The 21790-nt window shown below is 38.2% G+C and overlaps 1 protein-coding gene across 8 annotated transcripts in view; it reads right to left on the reverse strand.

Annotated features, from left to right (window-relative positions):
- TTC29 (tetratricopeptide repeat domain 29) overlaps nucleotides 1-21790 on the reverse strand; it is a 284139-nt gene that overhangs the window by 125818 nt on the left and 136531 nt on the right. For 7 of the 8 annotated variants that reach the window (XR_009212917.1, XM_032148009.2, XM_032148004.2 and 4 more), the window contains 2 exons: nucleotides 14858-14981; nucleotides 724-952 (listed from right to left, as the gene is read on the reverse strand). Coding sequence is in view for 7 of the 8 variants with exons in the window: in XM_032148009.2 (XP_032003900.1) it covers nucleotides 724-952; nucleotides 14858-14981 (353 nt within the window). In the remaining variant the exon portion in view is untranslated. Of the gene's footprint in view, nucleotides 1-723; nucleotides 953-8368; nucleotides 8603-14857; nucleotides 14982-21790 lie in introns of those variants that run through there. The other variant, XM_058436803.1, reaches the window with a different exon arrangement.

Raw genomic sequence — 21790 nt, forward strand, 5'->3', positions numbered from 1 at the left:
CACATGCACACGTATGTTTATTGCGGCACTATTCACAATAGCAAAGAGTTGGAACCAACCCAAATGTCCAACAATGATAGACTGGATTAAGAAAATGTGGTACATATACACCATGGAATACTATGCAGCCATAAAAAATGATGAGTTTGTGTCCTTTATAGGGACATGGATGAAACTGGAAAACATCATTCTCAGTAAACTATCGCAAGGACAAAAAACCAAACACCGCATGTTCTCACTCATAGGTGGGAATTGAACAATGAGAACTCATGGACACAGGAAGGGGAACATCACACTCCGGGGACTGTTGTGGGGTGGGGGGAGGGGGGAGCGACAGCATTAGGAGATATACCTAATGCTAAATGACAAGTTAATGGGTACAGGAAATGAACATGGCACATGGATACATATGTAACAAACCTGCACATTGTGCACATGTACCCTAAAACCTAAATTATAATAAAAAATATATATTTTATAAAAAAAAGAATGGTGTTTTATCAGGTACACCACATTATTACCACTGTTTTATGCTTCTCTTAAACATCAAAGGTATAATTTAGCACAAAAGTATATCCAACCTTCATGTAGTAATGGATCCATAAAATTAAAATTACCAATTAAATTAAAATCACCAACATTTGAGTGAACCTTTCCAATGAAAGTGAATTAACCATTGAGCATTATATGAAAACTAAAGTATTCTAAAAACCAGTGCCTTACCAGTATCTGGATCAGGTTCAATGTCACCTCTGCTCTCCTTCCATGACAGCAGGTAGTTGAGGCTCGTGAGATCTGCAGACTCTATATAGTTGTTCACTGTAAGCATCATCTGATGAGCTTTTGCTATTCCATAGTGAACTTTTGTCTCATCCATCAGAGGCATGCTCATTAGCTCTACTGTTGTGTCAAAAGCTTGCTGAAAGCATTCAGAAGCTTTGTTGTAGTATCCCTAAAAAGGTAAGAGAAATAATTTTCTTTCTTACTTTTAATGTCACCATTTCACATATTTTCTGACCTTACCCTGGCATGTCCCACACTAACCTTTTGACAGTTACAGCAGTTCATCTTGAAGAAGAAACAGATGAAAAGTAGGCTATTAGGATAAGGTTCTTTTAAAGACCTGTGATTACTCACCATTCAATATCTTGAAATTAACTTAATAGGAAAGTTGTATCTATTAGACTAAGCTATATAAGACTTAAGTTCTGCAATGTCTGGCAAGATGGCCGAATAGGAACAGCTCTGGTCTGCAGCATCCAGTGAGCTCAACACAGAAGGCTGGTGATTTCTGCATTTCCAACTGAGGTAACTGGCTCATCTCTTTGGGAAGTGGGTGCAGCCCACGGAGGGCAAGCTGAAGCAGGGTGGGGCAATGCTTCACCTGGGAAGTGCAAGGGGTTGGGGAATTCCCTCGTCTAGCCAAGGGAAGCTGTGAGGGACTGTGCTGTGAGGAATAGTGCTCTGTGGCCCAGATATTATGCTTTTCCCATGGTCTTCACAACCCACAGACCAGGAGATTCCCTCTGGTGCCTATAGGTTTCGAGCACAAAACAGGGCGGCTATTTGCGTAGACACTGAGCTCGCTGCAGGAGTTTTTTTTTTTTTTCATACCCCAGTGGTGCCTGGAATGCAAGCGAGACAGAACCATTCACTCCTCTGGAAAGGAGGCTGAAGCCAGGGAGCCAAGTGATCTAGCTCAGTGAATCCCACCCGCACGGAGCCAAGCAAGCTAAGATCCACTGGTTTGAAATTCTCGCTGCCAGCACAGCAGTCTGAGGTCAATCTGGGATACTCGAAGTTGGTGGGGGGAGGGGGGCCCGCCATTATGGAGGCTTGAGTAGGTGGCTTTCCCCTCACAGTATAAACAAAGCCTCTGGGAAGTTCCAACTGGGTGGAGCACACCACAGCTCCCCAAAGCCCCTGTAGCCAGACTGCCTCTCTAGATTCCTCCTCTCTGGGCAGGGCATCTCTGAAAGAAAGGCAGCAGCCCCAGTTGGGGGCTTATAGATAAAACTCCCATCTCCCTGGGACACAGCGCCTGGGGAAGGGAGGCTGTGGGCGCAGCTTCAGCACACTTAAATTTTCCTACCTGCCAGCCCTGAAGAGAGCAGTGGATCTGCTAGCACAGTGCTCAAGCTCTGCTAAGGGACAGACTGCCTCCTCAAGTGGGTCCCTGACCCCCATGCCTCCTGACTGAGAGACATCTCCCAGCAGGGGTCGACAGACACCTCATACAGGAGAGCTCTAGCTGGCATCTGGAGGGTGCCCCTCTGGGACGAAGCTTCCAGAGGAAGGAAAAGGCAGCAATCTTTGCTGTTCTGCAGCTCCGCTGGTGATACCCAGGCAAACAGGGTCTGGAGTGCACCTCCAGCAAACTCTAGCAGACCTGCAGGAAAGGGGCCTGACTGTTAGAAGGAAAACTAACAAACATAAAGGAATAGCATCAACAACAACAAAAAGGATGTGCACACAGAAATGCCATCCGAAGATCACCAACATCAAAGACCAAAGGTAGATAAATCCACAAAGATGAGAAAAAACAAGCACAAAAAGGCTGAAAATTCCAAAAACCAGAACGCCTCTTCTCCTCCAAAGGATCATAACTCCTTGCCAGCAAGGGAACAAAACAGGATGGAAAATGAGTTTGACGAACTGACAGAAGTAGGTTTCAGAATGTGGGTAATAAAAAACTCCTCCGAGCTAGAGGACCATGTTCTAACCCAATGCAAGGAAGCTAAGAACCTTGACAAAAGGTTAGATGAATTGCTATCTAAAATAACCAGTTTAGAGAAGAACATAAATGACCTGATGGAACTGAAAAACACGGCACAAGAACTTCGTGAATCATACAAAAGTATCAATAGCTGAATCGATCAAGCAGAAGAAAGGATATCAGAGATAGAAGATCAACTTAATGAAATAAAGTGTGAAGACAAGATCAGAGAAAAAAGAAGAAGAGGAATGATAAAGCCTCCAAGAAATAAGGGACTATGTGAAAAGACCAAATCTACATTTGATTGGTGTACCTGAAAGTGACGGGCAGAATGGACCCAAGTTAGAAAACATCCTTCAGGATACTATACAGGAGCACTTCCCCAACCTAGCAAGACAGGCCAACATTCAAATTCAGGAAATACTTAGAACACCACAAAACTCCTCGAGAAGAGCAACTCTGAGACACATAATTGTCAGATTCACCGAGGTTGAAATGAAGGAAACAATGTTAAGGGCAGCCAGAGAGAGAGGTTGGGTTACCCACAAAGGGAAGCCCATCAGACTAACAGCGGATCTCTCAGGAGAAACTCTACAAGCCAGAAGAGAGTGGGGGCCAATATTCAACACTCTTAAAGAAAAGAATTTTCAACTCAGAATTTCATATCCAGCCAAACTAAGCTTCATAGGCGAAGGAGAAATAAAATCCTTTATAGACAAGCAAACGCTGAGAGATTTTGTCATCACCAGGCCTTCCTTATAAGAGCTCCTGAAGGAAGCACTAAATATGGAAAGGAAAAACCAGTACCAGCTACTGCAAAAACACAGAATTGTAAAGACCATCGACACTATGAAGAAACTGCATCAACTGATGGGCAAAATAACCAGCTAGCATCATAATGACAGGATCAGATTCACACATCACAATATTAACCTTAAATGTAAACGGGCTAAATGCCCCAATTAATAGACACAGACTGGCAAATTTGATAAAGACTGAAGACCCATCAGTGTGCTGTATTCAGGAAACCCATCTCATGTGCAAAGGCACACATAGACTTAAAATAAAGGGATGAAGGAATATTTACCAGGTAAATGAAAAGCAAAATAAAAGCAGAGGTTGCAATCCTAGTCTCCGATAAAGCAGACTTTAAACCAACAAAGATAAAAAAAAAAAAAAAGGCAAAGAAGAGCACTACATAATGGTAAAGGGATCAATGAAGCAAGAAGAGCTAACTAGCCTAAATAAATATGCATCCCATACAGGAGCACCCAGATGAATAAGGCAAGTTCTTAGAGACCTACAAAGAGACTTAGACTCCCACATAATAATAGTGGGAGAATTTAACATCCCACTGTCAATATTAGATGGATCAATGAGACAGAAAATTAACAAGGATATTCAGGACTTGAACTCAGCTGTGGACCAAGGAGACCTAATAGACATCTACAGGACTCTCCACCCCAAATCAACAGAATATACATTATTCTCAGGACCACATCGCACTTATTCTAAAATTAACCACATAATTGGAAGTAAAACACTCCCTAGCAAATACAAAAGAATAGAAATCATAACAAACAGTGTCTCAGACCACAGTGCCATCAAATTAGAACTGAGAATTAAGAAACTCACTCAAAACCGCACGACTACATGGAAACTGAACAACATGCTCCTGAGTGACTACTGGGTAAATAACAAAATTAAGGCAGAAATAAATAAGTTCTTTGAAACCAATGAGAACAAAGACACAACGTACCAGAATCTCTGGGATACAGCTAAAGCAGTGTTTAGAGAGAAATTTATAGCACTAAATGCCCACATTGATAAAGCAGGAGAGATCTAAAATCGATACCCTAACATCACAATTAAAAGAACTAGAGAAGCAAGAGCAAATACATTCAAAAGCTAGCAGAAGGCAAGAAATAACTAAGATCAGAGCAGAACTGAAGGAGATAGAGACACAAAAAACCCTTCAAAAAATCAATGAATCCAGGAGCTGGTTTTTTGAAAAGATTAACAAAACAGATAGAATGCAAGCCAGACTAATCAAGAGGAAAAGAGAGAAGAATCAAATAGATGCAATAAAAAATGATAAAGGGGATATCACTACTGATCCCACAGAAATACAAACTACCATCAGAAAATACTATAAACACCTCTACGTAAATTAGAAAATATAGAAGAAATGGATAAATTCCTGGACACATATACCCTCCCAAGACTATACCAGGAAGAAGTCAAATCCCTGAATAGACCAACAACAAGTTCTGAAATTGAGGCAGTAATTAATAGCCTACCAACCAAAAAAAGCCCAGGACCAGACAGATTCACAGCCAAATTCTATCAGAAGTACAAAGAGGAGCTAGTACCATTCCTTCTGAAACTATTCCAAACAACAGAAAAAGAGGGACTCCTCCCTAATTCATCTTATGAGGCCAGCATCATCCTGATAACAAAACCTGGTAGAGACACAACAAAAAAAGAAAATTTCAGGCCAATATCCCTGATGAATATTGATGCAAAAATCCCCAATAAAATACTGGCAAACCGAATCCAGCATCACATTAAAAAGCTTATTTACCACAATCAAATTGGCTTCATTCCTGGGATGCAAAGCTGGTTCAACATACGCGAATCAATAAACGTAATCTCTCACATAAACAGAACCAATGACAAAAACCACATGATTATCTAAATAGATGCAGAAAAGGCCTTCGATAAAATTAAACATGGCTTCATGCTAAAAACTCTTGATAAACTAGGTATTGATGGAACGTATCTCAAAATAATAAGAGCTATTTATGACAAACCCACAGCCAATATCATACTTAATGGGCAAAAGCTGGACGCCTTCCCTTTGAAAACTAGCACAAGAGAAGGATGTCCTCTCTCACCACTCCTACTCAACATAGTATTGGAAGTTCTGGCCAGGGCAATCAGGCAAGAGGAATAAATAAAGAGTATTTGAATAGGAAGAGAGGAAGTCAAATTGTCTCTGTTTGCAGATGACATGATTATATATTTAGAAAACCCCATCATCTCAGCCCAAGAGCTCCTTAAGCTGAGAAACAACTTCAGCAAAGTCTCAGGATACAAAATCAATGTGCAAAAATCACAAGCATTCCTATACACTAATAATAGACAGAGAGCCAAATCATGAGTGAACTCCCATTCACAATTTCTACAAAGAGAATAAAATACCTAGAAATACAACTTACAGGGATGTGAAGGACCTCATCAAGGAGAACTGCAAACCACTGCTCAAGGAAATAAGAGAGAACACAAACAAATGGGAAAACATTCCATGCTCATGGATAGGAAGAATCAATATCGTGAAAATAGTCATACTGCCCAAAGTAATTTATAGATTCAATGCTATCCCCATCAAGCTACCATTGACGTTCTTCACCGATTTAGAAAAAATTACTCTAAATTTCATATGGAACCAAAAAAAGAGGCTGTATAGCCAAGACAATCCCAAGCAAAAAGAACAAAGCTGGAGGCATCACGCTACCTGACTTCAAACTATACTACGAGGCTGCAGTAACCAAAACAGCATGGTACTGGTACCAAAACAGATATATAGATCAATGGAACAGAACAGAGACTTCAGAAATAATGCCACACATCTACAACCATCTGATCTTTGACAAACCTGACAAAAACAAGCAATGGGGAAAGGATTACCTATTTGATAAATGGTGTTGGGAAAACTGGCTAGCCATACACAAAAAACTGAAACTGGGTCCCTTCCTTACACCTTATACAAAAATTAACTCAAGATGGATTAAAGACTTAAACATAACACCTAAAACCATAAAAACCCTAGAAGAAAACCTAGGCAATACCATTCAGGACATAGGCATGAGCAAAGACTTCATGAATATAACACAAACAGCAATGGCAACAAAAGCCAAAATTGACAAATGGGACCTAATTAAACTAAAGAGCTTCTGCACAGTAAAATAAACTATCATCAGAGTGAACAGGCAACCTATAGAATGGGAGAAAATTTTTGCAATCTAGCCAATTGACAAAGGGCTAAAATCTAGAATCTACAAAGAACTTCAAAAAATTTACAAGAAAAAAACAACTCCATCAAAAAGTGGGCAAAGGATATGAACAGACACTTCTCAAAAAAAGACATTTATGTGGCCACCAAACATATGTAAAAAAAGCTTATCATCACCGGCCATTAGAGAAATGCAAATCAAAACCACAATGAGATACCATCTCATGCCAGTTAGAATGGCAATCATTAAAAACTCAGGAAACAACAGATGCTGGAGAGAATGTGGAGAAATAGAAACGTTTGAGATGCCATCTCATGCCAGTTAGAATGGTGATCATTAAAAAGTCAGGAAATAACAGATGCTGGAGAGGATGTGGAGAAATAGAAACGTTTTTACCCTGTTGGTTGGATTGTAAATTAATCCAAACATTGTGGAAGACAGGGTGGCAATTTCTCAAGGATCTAGAACCAGAAATGCCATTTGACCCAGCAATCCCGTTACTGGGTATATTCCCCAAGGATTATAAATCATTCTACCATAAAGACACATGGACACATATGTTTATTGCAGCACTGTTCACAATAGCAAAGACTTGGAACCAACCTAAATGCCCATCAATGATAGACTGGATAAAGAAAATGTGGGACATATACACCATGGAATACTATGCAGCTATAAAAAAGGATGAGTTCATGTCCTTTGTAGGGACATGGATGAAGCTGGACACTATCATTCTCAGCAAACTAACAAAGGAACAGAAAAACTAAACACCACACATTCTACTCATAAGTGCGAGTTGAACAATGAGAGGACATGGACACAGGGAAGGGAACATCACATACCTGTTGGGGATTGGGGGACTAGGGGAGGGATAGCATTAGGAGAAATACCTAATATGGATGACAGGTTGATGGGTGCAGCAAACCACCATGGCACGTGTATACCTATGTAACAAACCAGTATGTTCTGCACATGTATCCCAGAACTTAAAGCATATATAAAAAAGTCTTATGTTCTTATCAACAAAAAGTGGTCAAATATTGGCAATTTCATATGGTTCAACCTAATACATTGTAGTAAAAAGAAGTTTGGGAATGAGTGAACCAATTCACATTGATTTGGATAGAATTTTACTATTTGTAGAGTTGGATTTAGCTAATGAAATTTTTTTACATGCCTTCTTTTTTTTTTTTTTTTTTTTTGAGGTGGAGTCTCGCTCTGTCACTCAGGTTGGAGTGCAGTGGCATGATTTCAGCTCACGCAACCTCCGCCTCCCAGGTTCAAGCGATTCTCCTACCTCAGCCTCCCGAGTAGCTGGGATTACAGGCATATGCCACCATGCCTGGTTAATTTTTTATATTTTTGGTAGAGATGGGGTTTTACCATGTTGGCCAGGCTGGTTTCGAACTCCTGACCTCAAGTGATCCACCCGCCTCAGCTTCCCAAAGTGCTGGGATTTGTTTGATGTAATATGGAGAGATTCTGTTTAAATTAACAAAGCTGGTTGGAATGAATCATTTGAATAAACAGTTCTCCTAAACCGTCTGTGTGGGCATGTAACATAGTGTTATATGTGCTCTTCCTGTTTCTAATAAAATGATCACATCAGTCCTATTTCTCACCCTCCTCACCTTGCCAGAAATTTCTTTATTCAGTCAGTTTGACCAATCTTGGAGCTTCATGATTATACAGAGGTATGCAGAGTTGAATGTTTTGTTTTCAGTCATAGCAAAAGGTCATTTCAGCCAAGTCATTCAGTTAATGGCTGGTGAAAATAAATGTATCCATCCTCTAATTCGTTTACTGCTCTTATTTTCCCATGTTCATATGCCATTCTTCTTAACTGAGAATGTTGAAGTATCCAAAATTTCTGAAAAATATGATCTCGACGTCACTAGCATCAATCAAATGATCATTTAAATATCTCTTCAAGAAGTCCTTTGCAACAGCTTGAGCTGCAAAAATTCAGGGTTTTGTTGTTGTTGTTGTTGTTGTTGTTTGTTAGTCAGTGTCACCTTTATTAAAAGCTATCCTCCACAAATAAATACTGTTTACCTAGCTCTTATGAAGCATGGGGGCCAGTGCTAAATACTTCATATATATTATGTCATTAACTTTCACACGTCACTCTATGAGGAAAATATTATTCTTATTTTACAGATAATCATATTGAGCCTCAGAGAAAAGAGCATCTTCTGCCACCCCAAATCTTCTAAAAATCCTCATGAAAATCTCTTTCTAAGAGGAGGATATTATCTAGGATTGATCTACATTTGTAAAGGCTCTAGGGGACAAAATTTCCTTTCTTCACTGACTTACAACCCTTTAGGTTCCACCATCTTCTCCCTTCCACTCATCTCTCTCCTCCTCACCCCACCAAACACACAAAACAAACACGTGCATGTGCACTCTTTTGAACAGAAACCCTTATATGGGGGAATGTTTTGCTGTATGAGTTGTTAAGTCAGTTTCTAGTATTTTATGAAGGAAATGAACATAAAAACAACACAGGAACAGCTTTATACCATTACAGCAGTAGAGGTAAAACACATCTTCAACTCTGCATACCTCTGTATAGTCATGAAGCTCCAAGATCGGTCAAACTGACTGAATAAAGAAATTTCTGGCAAGGTGAGGAGGGTGAGAAATAGGACTTATGTGAACATTTTGTTAGAAACAGGAAGAGCACACATAACACTATGTTACATGCCCACACAGACGGTTTAGGAGAACTGTTTATTCAAATGATTCATTCCAACCAGCTTTGTTAATTTAAACAGAGTCTCTCCATATTACATCAAAAATAACTTTCGTTTGTTGAGGTGAACAATTCTTTCTCTTTCTTCAAGGCATAAAACATAAAATTTATATGAGAAAAAAGTTAATTAGGAAAAAATAAAACTGTATCAACGATATTTGTATGCCAATGAAGTAAACTATAATTGAGAAACATACAAATATTGAAGATGATGAAAATAAAAGTCACTAAAATTATAGATTTTCCTGGTAGATATCAAAGACATAGGACAAAATATATGAAAATATATAATTAGGCCAAACATAACCATTTTTTTAGAAACAAAAGTATAAATATCTAATTGATATTTTAATTATATTTCTGAGATTTCAATTATTTATTGTTTTAGGTGAGAGTCTTAATTAGGAAAATTAGAGACCACAAATAAGTGGACATATATATGAATTTCCAAAGTTATTTTTATATGTTATTAAATTAAAATTAACTCATTCATGCATTCATTCATTCATTCATTCATTTGGCAACCACGCTGAGCCAGGCCAAATGCCAGGCCATGCAGAAGGAGCAGTAAATGGAGTTTCCACTCAAGTTTTTGAAGTTACTATTAAGTGTAAGTAGTGATATGCCTAAAATTTTGATTAGATCTTATTTAAGTGCCTTTTTACTCTTAAAATGGGAGCTTTAAAATTAGCTAATTATTATTCCGTCAAATTGTACTTAGTATTCCATCTGTAGATGCACACAACTGACATTAAATAGATAAAAACCTACCAGTTTTTCTAGTTTCTCTAGTTTAAAACACTACTAAAGAAATAAAAAATTAATTCTTTTAAGATGCAAGCATTTGTATACGTACCATTTTAGAATGAGATTTTGCTAATGTATATTGTACTTGTGGATGTTTAATTCTTAGAGTTTACTGTCTAAATCTCTTCTCCAAAGGTTAAATATAACTTTCTACAGTTTATTTCTGTTATCAGATAATCCCTATTCTATTATAAAATTCAGAAGATTCTAGTAATTAGTCTTGGCAATCTTAAATATGAGTTGACAATATGCACTTCCTAAATGAATCTTACAGGAAGAGAACGACTTCATTTAATGTTATTAATATCCCTGATAAGCATTTAGTGGACAATTCCAGGACAGGATCTTGATGACATCATAGACCTTGGAACAACGCTCAAATTATCACATTATAACATAGAATTTTCACGCATTATTTTGATTTTTAGTGTCTAAAATGTCACTCTATTCAATGAGCAAGCTCAAAATAAATAAGCATTTTCTCAGTACTAAGGATAAATCATTTCCTACCCATTTTCCCTATAATTTTAGTGTTGGAACCACCATTCTTTCTAACTATGTCATTAGTCTATGATTTTATTAAGGAATGAGAAATCTTATAAACCTAGTTATTTCCTCTAAAACATTCTCATTTGACCACTTTACACTAATTATATATTTTCAATTAACAGTCCATCAAAAGACCCAGAGGGTAGGATGAGTGGTCCATTTTCTATGATTACATAGTGAAAGGTAAATAACTAGGATACAGGATATTTTTTAAATGTGCTAATTCTAATTATAATTACTATAATAATTACAGAAAGGGTAACTCCAGTATTTTTCCAATTATTATAATTTTGGTCTTATAATATTTTTATTTCTTGAAAATTGTTAACAATACAATTACAATACCTTGCATGAGTAATATGAAGCCAGAAGATATTGGGTTTGCTTTTAAAGATTCAGGACAAGTTTTCAAAATGTTAAAATATTATACAAAAATGAAATAGAGGCTGGGCATGGTGGTTCATGCCTGTAATCCAGCACTTTGGGAGGCTGAGAAGGGAGGATTACTTGAGGGCAGGAGTTCGAGACCAACCTGGCCAACATGGTGAAAGCCCATCTCTATGAAAAATACAAAAATTAGCTGGGTGGGGTGGCGTTTGCCTGTAATCCCAGCTACTTGGGAGGCTGAGGCAGGAGAATTGCTTGAACCCGGGAGGCAGAGGTTGCAGTGAGCTGAAATCGTGCCACTGCACTCCAGCCTGGCAATAGAGTGAGACTCCATCTCAAAAAAAAAAAAAAAAAAAAAAAAAGGGAGGGGGCAACCTGATGGCCACTTTTTTGTTGCTAAGAGAAGGCCCCTCTGAAGAGGTGGCATTGAACAGAGATCTGAGTGACAAGAAGCCAGCAATGTGAAGTTCAGAGCATTTCATGTAGAGCATTCCAGCCAAGGCAAATGTTCTAAGGCAGGAACTAGCTTAACATGCTTAAAGAACTCCAAGAATGTCAATTCGCTATGGTGGAGTGGATAAAAAGGAGTTGGAAGCAATGAGGTCAGAGATAGGGGTGGGGCTATCTCATATTTTAGGATAGGGTAGGGATTTATATTTATGTTCTCAGAAGAGTGAGAAGTAATGGAAGTGTGAATGAGAATAAATGGAAGCGTTTTAAGCAGAGAAATCGCATTTGATTTACATTTCAAAGTAATTACTTTGGCCTCTTTCTGCTTATGCGGGGGTGGGAGGGAAGAGAGTGCATGCAGGAAGCTGAGTTTAGGGCTTACTGCAGTGTCTAGGTGAGACAATATAGTGTCATAAACTGATGTGACAGTTGCAGGGATAGAGGGAAAAGGGTGGATTTGAGATATATATTCGGTAACATAAAGGTCAGAGTTTGCTTTTGGATTGAATATGGAGCCAGGGGAGAGGAGAATTGAAGGATTTTCAGATTTTTGGCTTAAGTGACTGGGTGGATGGATAATGTTACTATTTATTAAGATAGAGAAGGCTAGAGAGGAGTGGGTTGCATTTGAAATATGTTAGAAATCCAGGTGGAGGTGCTAAGGAAGCAATTACCTTTACAAAATTTGGAGTCCCAGGAGCGACCAGGATTGGAGATACAAATCTAGAAGTCACTGGCATATGGATAGTATTTAAAAGCCATGGGCCTGGATGGGGCAGATAAAAGGAGCTCACAGACTAAAAAGAGAAGATTGCTTGGAAAATGCCTAAATAATATTCTAATGAGGTTGAGATTTAAGTTGTTAGAAGAAAAAATTCAGAGAAAAAAACAGTAAGTTCAGTTTTTAGTACAGTACAGTTGAAGATATCTAAGTGAAGATGTAAGTAGGTGGTGGGGTATGCGCTTGGAATTGAGGGGAGAGATCTGAGCTTTTAAAAGGACTGTTCTTCAAAACAGAAGGGTAAAAAACACAACTTTTTACCCTACCTCCAAACAACACCCAAACCCAGCCCTTCTGTACAACATGAACATTGCTAACCTATATTTTCCTAATAACAGAAAGCATAAGGAAAATAAACTTTTCTGAGGGGCAATATTTTTATATTTGCATTTTCTTAATGTTTTTGCCAAGAGTTTATATCTCATCAGTGTGTATTTAATTCTCCGATTTTTGATTCTTGGAGAAGAGTTTAGTATCTGAAGTTAAGGTATAAGAAATAATATCCAAAAGCTGTGTCAACTTCCAGAAGTTAAATTTCATCAGTTTATCCCTATTCTAATAGAAAATTTGGAGGATTCTGGGTATTTGCACTATCTTCAAATATATATGCCTTCAAATATACAAGTTGATTCATACACCATATCATACTGCATATATTCATATACTATATCTTTTCTCCTGTGCTATAGGTGATGCTCCCTCATTAGACTATGAGCCTCACAAGGGTTTAGGTCTTTCTGTTTTCACCACTGTATCCTAAAAAGTAAATAAAAGCAAATACAAAATCAAGGAGAGAGGAGTCAATAAAGGCAAAGAAATGGGCTGGGAACCAGGGGGTAGCAGAGGAAGCACACGACATGCAAAACCTGAGCACAGCTAGAGCAACAGACAGGGGAGGACTCGAAAAAAGAAGGGAAACAAAGTGGTGGAGATGGGGGAGAGGGAGAGGATGACCCAGGGGTCAGAGAGCAAGGAGGAGGGACGAGAAGGAAGGATGCAGGAGAGAAGGAAGCAAGATAGGTAAGGGAGGCGGGGAGAAGAAGGGCCAGGAGAAAAGGGGGCTTTTTAGATTTCAAGTAATAGGAGAGAAGGGAGGCAAATGAGCCCAGGGGAGCAAGAGAGGGGATGTAAGACAAAAAGGAAATGAGATACCTTGTTTGAAAGCACTCCACATTAGGAACTAAAGAAATATTAGTTTCACTCATTCAAATTAATTTCAAACTCGATTTCCTTAAAAAAAAACTCCTAACTCCTTCTGAAGTAAAGTCAATTTTATGGCAAACGACAGAATACTGTAGTGGTTAGGAGAATGGGTTTGAATACCATTGCCACCCAGAATCATCTGAGGGTCTGGCAAAGGGGAATTGTTTGATACCACTAAGGGTGTAGAGAACAACAGAAGTTTATAAAGATAGTACTTCTCCTGCTGTAACGCACTAGCCTAAGTGCTTTCCATATGTTAACTTAATATGCACACTAACTTTTTGAGGTGAGAAAACTGAGGCACCTAGAAATTTAAGTAGCTAGCCCAAGATCACAGATCTTACAAGTGAAAGAGCTGAGTTTTTAACTCAAGCAGCGTGGTTTTGGAATTAGTGATTTTATTCACTACACACACAGACTCTCAAAGAGATTAACAGAAAGTGTATAAACATAATTTGAGAACATAATTACCCTGAAAATGATGGATCTTATTCATGATCAAAACAGCAATTATAATTAGAGAAACAAGGCTCTTTCACACCATTTCTAAAGGAGAATCGGTAATAAAAAGATAAAATCAGGAGAAAATATGACAGAAGTCCATTATGACCAGTACATTATACTAATAACAGCTTCTTGAATTGGATAATTTTATTTTGGACTTTTTTGTTCTTCTTCCTGTTTTCTCTTTCATGTAATCAATCTGTTGCTAAAATTCCACTCTAAATTTTCTGCAGAATTGTTTTTAGGATTGTCGTTTCTTCTTCTAAGGAACCTAGCAGGGGTGCCACAGCTGGATTAATAAAGAATTTGGAGCGAGAGAGATGAATGTCAGTGGAAGTAGATAATAGCCAACAGTTATAATCAATTTCCTTTGAATTAAATATTTTAATTGCTCCTCAAATCCAATGTCACTTAGAATCCTCACTGGATGTCGAATCTATGAATCAGGGTTAGCAGCTCATAAGGACTGTCCCCGCATGGCCCTAAGGTATTGGAAGAGGAGAAGGAGGAGGAGGCATTTCTCCTCCTAGTCCTTGCCATGGGCATTAACTACATGCTGCAGTCCAGGGCCATTCTGCATAATATACTGTGGGAAGACAAGGATGACATGAGAAGAGACTTTTAAAACGGCACATTTCTCCCTAAACACTGTAAATTTCTCATAAACAAGAAACACGTAGACTCACTTTTTCATTGTAGATGTCCCCAAGCATTGTACTTGCTCTCACAAAATCTAGGCTTTGAAAATTGTTTCTTGCAATTTTCACAAATTTTTTCAAGTATTTAATTGCTTCTGTCATCTCTCCTTGGCTAGAATGAATGAAACAGGAAGTCAATGGAGTATCATCTTATTTAATGTCACAGTAAAGAGGAAGTTTCTTGTGTCTTTGCTGTAGAAAATGCAAGATGGTTATCAGGATAATGAGATTTAATGTGTAAATACCAAATTAAAAATATATGGCTTGTTTTTGTTGGAGCATACATTGAGTTAAAACTGAAACTTTTAAATCCTCATGCATTGCTAATGGAAATGTAAAATGATACATTTTCTTGGAAAACAGCTTGGCAGTTCCTCAAAAACTTTAACATAGAGTTACCATATGACCCAGAAATTTTACTCCAAAATATATACCCAAGTGAAGCAAAAATATGTCAATACAAAAAGTCACATACATGAAAGTTCATAGCCACATTATTCATAATAGTCAAGGCATGAAAACAATTGAAATGTATATCAACTGATGAATGGGTAAACAAAATATGTTGTATATCTACAATGAAATATTATTCAGTCTTAAAAAAGAATGAGGTGGGCCAGGTGTGGTGGCTCACGCCTGTAATCCCAGCACTTTGGGGGGCCCAGGTGGGCGGATCACGAAGTCAGGAGATTCAGCCTATCCTGGCTAACATGGTGAAACCCCATCTCTACTAAAAATATAAAAAATTAGCAGGGCGTGGTGGCAGGTGCCTGTAGTCCCAGCTACTCGGGAGGCTGAGGCAGGAGAATGGCATGAACCTGGGAGGCGGAGCTTGCAGTGAGCCAAGATCGCGCCACTGCACTCCAGCCTGGGCAATAGGGCAAGACTCCATCTCAAAAAAAAAAAAAAAAGAATGAGATAGTGATACATGCAACATGGATGAAACTTGAAAATATGCTAAGTGAAAGAAGCCAGACAACAAAAGATCACACACGATATGAGCCCATTTATACAACATGTCCAGAATGGCAAATCCATGAGATAGAAAGTAGGCTAATGGTCGCTAGAGGCTGAGGAAAGTGGAGGATTGAGAAAAGACAAATAATGGGTACAAGATTTCCTTTTAGGGTGATTGAAATTAGATAGTGGCCATGGTTGCTTTTAAATGTAGACTTTTAAAGTCTACAATTCTTAAAGTCATAATTGTATAGCATAAGAATTATGTCTCACTAAAGCTGTTTTTTTAAAAAAAAACTTTTAAAAGTTTATAAAAGGTGAATACTAGCTTACTCTTGAAAGCATTCATTGGTAGTGAAAGCTCAGGTGTCACTAAAGTCACATATACAAGTGTTACATATCCTCACAAAATGTTCAGGAAGACATATAACTTCTAGCAGAGAATTTGGCATATAGTAAGCATTAATATACTTTTGAATGAAGTAATGTTGAAAATTTGAGAAGGGAGACACATATGCTGCACACATGAAAGCTAAGCATCCAGGTAAACTATGAGAACCTTAAGGCATATAGATGTTTGGAGTCTATGATTGTAAACTCCTGACTCTTGGATATTCTAGTAACATCAAGAAACTTTGGGAGCCTAGCAAATGTCCCAAAATTTGCTAGTTGCTGGGGAATAAGGTTCCTGTGCTTGAAGAGTTTCACTGTCAATTTGGAGAAATAAGTGTATAAATTCATACATGGGATCAACTGTGACAGGTACTGACTTGTATACAGTGCTTTGAAACCTGGAGTTCATTCATTCACCTATCCTCGTAAGAACACGTCTAGTGTTTTTTATTTTGTTTTTCTGGGTTTTCTAAATGTGACTCCAAATTCTTTTGGCTATTTCTAAACACTGAACCCACCTCTCAACTGGGGCTATTTAAAAGAACATGTTGCAAGTTCAGAAAGTATTTTCTTTAAAAAAAAAAAAAAAGGGATACATGTGTAGAACGTACAGGTTTGTTACATAGGTCTACCTGGGCCATGGTGGTTTGCTGCACCTATTGACCCATCCTCTAAGTTCCCTCCCCTCAATCCCCACCCTTCAACAGGCCCTGGTGTGTGTTGTTCTCCTTTCTGTGTCCTTGTGTTCTTAGTGTTCAACTCTCACTTACGAGTGAGAACATGCGGTGTTTGGTTTTCTGTTCCTGTGTTAATTTGCTGAGGATAGTGGCTTCCAGCTTCATCCATGTCCCCACAAAGCACATGATCTCATTCCTTTTAATGGCTGCATAGTATTCCATGGTGTATATGTACCACGTTTTCTTTATCCAGTCTATCATTGATGGGCATTTGGGTTAGTTCCATATCTTTGCTATTGTAAATAGTGCTGCGATAAACATACGTGTGCAAGTGTCTTTATAGTAGAATGATGTAGGTTTACTGAATCATTTTTTGTAGGATCCTTTGGGTATATATCCAGTAATGGGATTGCTGGGTCAAATGATATTGCTGCTTCTAGATCTTTGAGGAATCCCCATACTGTCTTCCACATTGGTTGAACTAATTTAACTTCCACCAACAGTGTAAAAGTGTTCCTGTTTCTCCACAGCCTCACCAGAATCTATTGTTTCCTAACTTTTTAATAATTGCCATTCTGACTGGCGTGAGATGGTATCTCATTGTGGTTTTGATTTGCATTTCTCTGAAGATCAGTGATGTTGAGCTTTTTTTCATGTTTGTTGGCTGCGTAAATGTCTTCTTTTGAGAAGTGTCTGTTCATATCCTTTGTTCACTTTTTGATGGGGTTGTTTTTTTCTTGTAAATATATTTAAATTCCTTGAAAATTCTGGATATTAGACCTTTGTCAGATGGGTGGATTGCAAAAGCATTCTCCCATACTGTAGGTTGCCTGTTCACTCTGATGATAGTTTCTTTTGCTGTGCAGAAGCTCTTTAGTTTAATTAGATCCCATTCATCAATTTTTGTTTTTGTTGCAATTGCTTTTGGTGTTTTTGTCATGAAGTTGTTGCCTGTGCCTATGTCCTGAATGGTACTGCCTAGGTTTACTTCTAGGGTTTTTATGGTTTGGGGTTTTACATTTAAGTCTTTAATTCATCTTGAGTTAGTTTTTGTATAAGGTGTAAGGAAGGGGTCCAGTTTCAGTTTTCTGCATATGGCTAGCCAGTTTTCCCAGCACCATTTACTGAACAGGAGATCCTTTCCCCATTGATTGTTTTTGTCAGGCTTGTTGAAGATCAGATGATTGTAGATGTGTGGTGTTATTTCTGAGGTCTCTGTTCTGATCCACTGGTCTATATCTCTGTTTTGGTACCAGTACCATGCTGTTTTGGATACCGTAGCCTTGTAGTATACTTTGAAGTCAGATAGCATGATGCTTCCAGCTTTGTTCCTTTTGATTAAGATTTTCTTGGCTGTACGGGGTCTTCTTTGATTCCACATGAAATTTAAAATAGTTTTCTCTAATTCTGTGAAGAATGTCAATGGTAGTTTGATGGGAATAGCACTGAATCTGTAAATTACTTTGAGCAGTATGGCCATTTTCACGATACTGATTCTTCCTATCCATGGAGATGGAATGTTTCTCCATTTGTTTGTTTTCTCTCTTGTTTCCTTCAGTAGTGGTTTGTAGTGCTCCTTGAAGAGGTCCTTCACATCTCTTGTTAGCCGCATTCCTAGGTATTTTATTCTCTTTGTAGCAATTGTGAATTCGAGTTCATTCATGATTTGGCTCTCTGCTTGCCTACTGTTGGTGTAAAGGAATACTTGTCATTTTTGCACATTGATTTTGTATCCTGAGATTTTGCTAAAGTTGCTTCTCAGCTTAAGGAGATTTTGGGCTCAGACAATGGGATTTTCTAAATATACAATCATGTCATCTGCAAACAGAGACAATTTCACTTCCTCTCTTCCTGTTTGAATACGCTTTATTTCTTTTTCTTGCCTGATTGCCCTGGCCAGAATATCCAATGCTATGTTGAATAGAAGTGGTGAAAGAAGGTATTCTTGTCTTGTGCCGGTTTTCAAAGGAAATGCTTTCAGCTTTTACCCATCCAATATGGTATTGGCTGTGGGTTTGTCATAAATAGTTCTTATTATTTTGAGAGATGTTCCATCAATACCCAGTTTATTGAGAGTTTTTAATATGAAGTGATGTTGCATTTTATTGAAGGCCTTTTCTGCATCTATTGAGGTAATTCTGTTCTTTTTGTCATTGGCTCTGTTCATGTGATGGGTTACGTTTACTGATTCACTTATGTTGAACCAGCCTTGCATCCCAGGGATGAAGCTGACTTGATCGTGGTGGATGAGTTTTTAATGTGCTGCTGGAATCAGTTTGCCAGTATTTTATTGAGGATTTTCACATTGATGCTCATCAGGGATATTGGCCTGAAATTTTCTTTTTTTTGTTGTGTCTTTTCCCGATTTTGGTATCAGGATGATGCTGGCTTCATAAAATGAGTTAGAGGAAATTCCCTCCTTTTCAATTGTTTGGAATAGTTCCAGAAGGAATAGTGTCAGCTCCTCTTTGTATATCTGGCAGAATTCAGCTGTGAATTTGTCTGGTCCTGGGCTTTTTTGGTTGTTAGGCTTTTAATTACTGCCCCAATTTCAGAGCTTGTTATTGGTTTATTCAGGGATCCAACTTCTTCCTGGTTTAGTCTTGGTAAGGTGTATGCATCCAGGAATTTATTCATTTCTTCTAGATTTTCTAGTTTATTTGTGTAGTGTTGTTTACCGTATTCTCTGTTAGTAGTTAGTATTTCTGTGGGGTCAGTGGTGATATCCCATTTATCATTTTTTATCGTGTCTATTTGATTCTTCTCTCTCTTCTTCTATATTAGTCTTGCTAGCAGTTTATCTATTTTGTTAATTTTTTCATAAAACCAGCTCCTGGATTCATTGATTTTTTGGAGGGTTTTTCGTGTTTCTATCTCCCTCAATTCTTCTGTGATGTTAGTTATTTCTTGTCTTCTGCTAGCTTTTGGATTAGTTTGCTCTTGCCTCTCAAACTCTTTTAATTGTGAGGTTAGGGTGTCTATTTTAGATCTTTCCCGCTTTCTCCTGTGGGCATTTAGTGCTATAAATTTCCCTGTTAACATTGCTTTAGCTGTGTCTTAGAGTTTCTGTTATGTTGTCTCTTTGCTCTCATTGGTTTCAAAGAACTTCTTAATTTCCATCCTAATTTCATTATTTATCCAGTAGTCATTCAGGAGCAAGTTGTTCAATTTCCACGTAATTTTGCAGTTTTGAGTGAGTTTCTTAATCCTGAATTCTAATTTCGTTGCACTGTGATCTGAGAGACTGTTTGTTATGATTTCAGTTCTTCTGCATTTGCTGAGGAGTGTTTTACTTCCAATTATGTGGTCAATTTTAAAATAAGTGCCATGTGGCACTGAGAAGAATGTATGTTCTGTTGATTTGGGGTAGAGAGTTCTGTAGCTGTCTACTAGGTCCACTTGATCCAGAGCTGAGTTCAAGTCCTGAATATTCTTGTTAATTTTCTGTCTTGTTAATCTGCCTAATACTGACAGTGTATTTTTAAAGTCTCCCACTATTATTGTGTGGGAGACTAAGTCTCTTTGTAGGTCTCTAAGAACTTGTTTTATGAATCTGGGTGCTCCTGCATGGGGTGCATATATGTTTAGAATAATTAGTTCTTCTTGTGGAATTGTTCCCTTTACAATTATGTAATGCCCTTCTTTGTGTTTTTGGATCGTTGTTGGTTTAAAGTCTGTTTTGTCAGAGACTAGGATTGCAACCCCTGCTTTTTTTTTTGATTTCCATTTGCTTGGTAAATTTTTCTCCGTCCCTTTATTTCGAGCCTGCGTGTGTCTCTGCAGGTAAGATGGGTCTCCTGAATACAGCACACCAATGGGTCTTCACTCCTTATCCAATTTGCCAGTCTGTGTCTTTTAAATGGGGCATTTGGCCCACTTACATTTAAGGTTAGTGTTGTTATGTGTGAATTTGATCCTGTCATCATAATGCTATGTGGTTATTTTGCACACTAGTTAATGCAGTTTCTTCATAGTGTCATTGTTCTTTATATTCTGGTGTGTTTTTGCAGTGGCTGGTATGAGTTTTTCCTTTCCATATTTAGTGCTTCTTTCAGGGAAGCACCAGGGAAGGCCTGATGGTAACAAAATCCCTCAGCATTTGCTTGTCTGGAAAGGATTTTATTTCTCATTCACTTATGAAGCTTAGTTTGGCTGGATATGAAATTCTGGATTGAAAATTCTTTTCCTTAAGAATGTTGAATATTGGCCCCCAATCTCTTCTGGCTTGTAGAGTTTCTGCTGAGATGTCTGCTGTTAGTCTCATGGGCTTCCTTTTGTAGGTGACCTGGCCTTTCTTCCTGGCTGCCGTTAACAGTTTTTCCTTCCTTTCGACCTTGGAGAATCTGATGATCATGTTTCTTGGGACTGATCTTCTCCTGGAAGAGAGATGGCATTCTCTTTATTTCCTGAACTTGCATGTTGGCCTATCTTGCTAGGTTGGGAAAATTCTACGGGATAATATCCTGAAGTGTATTTTCCAGCTTGTTTCCATTCTCCTCATCAACTCTGGTACTCCAATCAATTGTAGGTTCGGTCTTTTTATGAAGTCCCATATTTCTTGAAGGCTTTGTTCATTCCTTTTCATTCTTTTTTCTCTATTCTTGTCTGCATGTCTTATTTCAGTAAGGTGGCCTTCAAATTCTGATATCCTTTCTTCTGCTTAGCTGATTCAGCTGTTGATACTTGTGTATGCTTCATGAAGTTCTCGTGCTGTGTTTTTCAGCTCCATCAGGTTGTTTATGTTCCTCTCTAAACTGGTTATTCTGGTTAGGAATTCCTCTAACCTTTTATCAAGGTTCTTAGCTTGTTTGCATTGGGTTAGAACATGCTCCTTTAGCTCCTTGTAGTTTTTTATTACCCATCTTCTGTAGCCTACTTCTGCCACTTCATCCAT

The sequence above is a fragment of the Hylobates moloch genome, unplaced genomic scaffold (genome assembly GCF_009828535.3).
Source record: "Hylobates moloch isolate HMO894 unplaced genomic scaffold, HMol_V3 SCAFFOLD_3, whole genome shotgun sequence".
Taxonomy (NCBI): Eukaryota; Metazoa; Chordata; class Mammalia; order Primates; family Hylobatidae; genus Hylobates; species Hylobates moloch.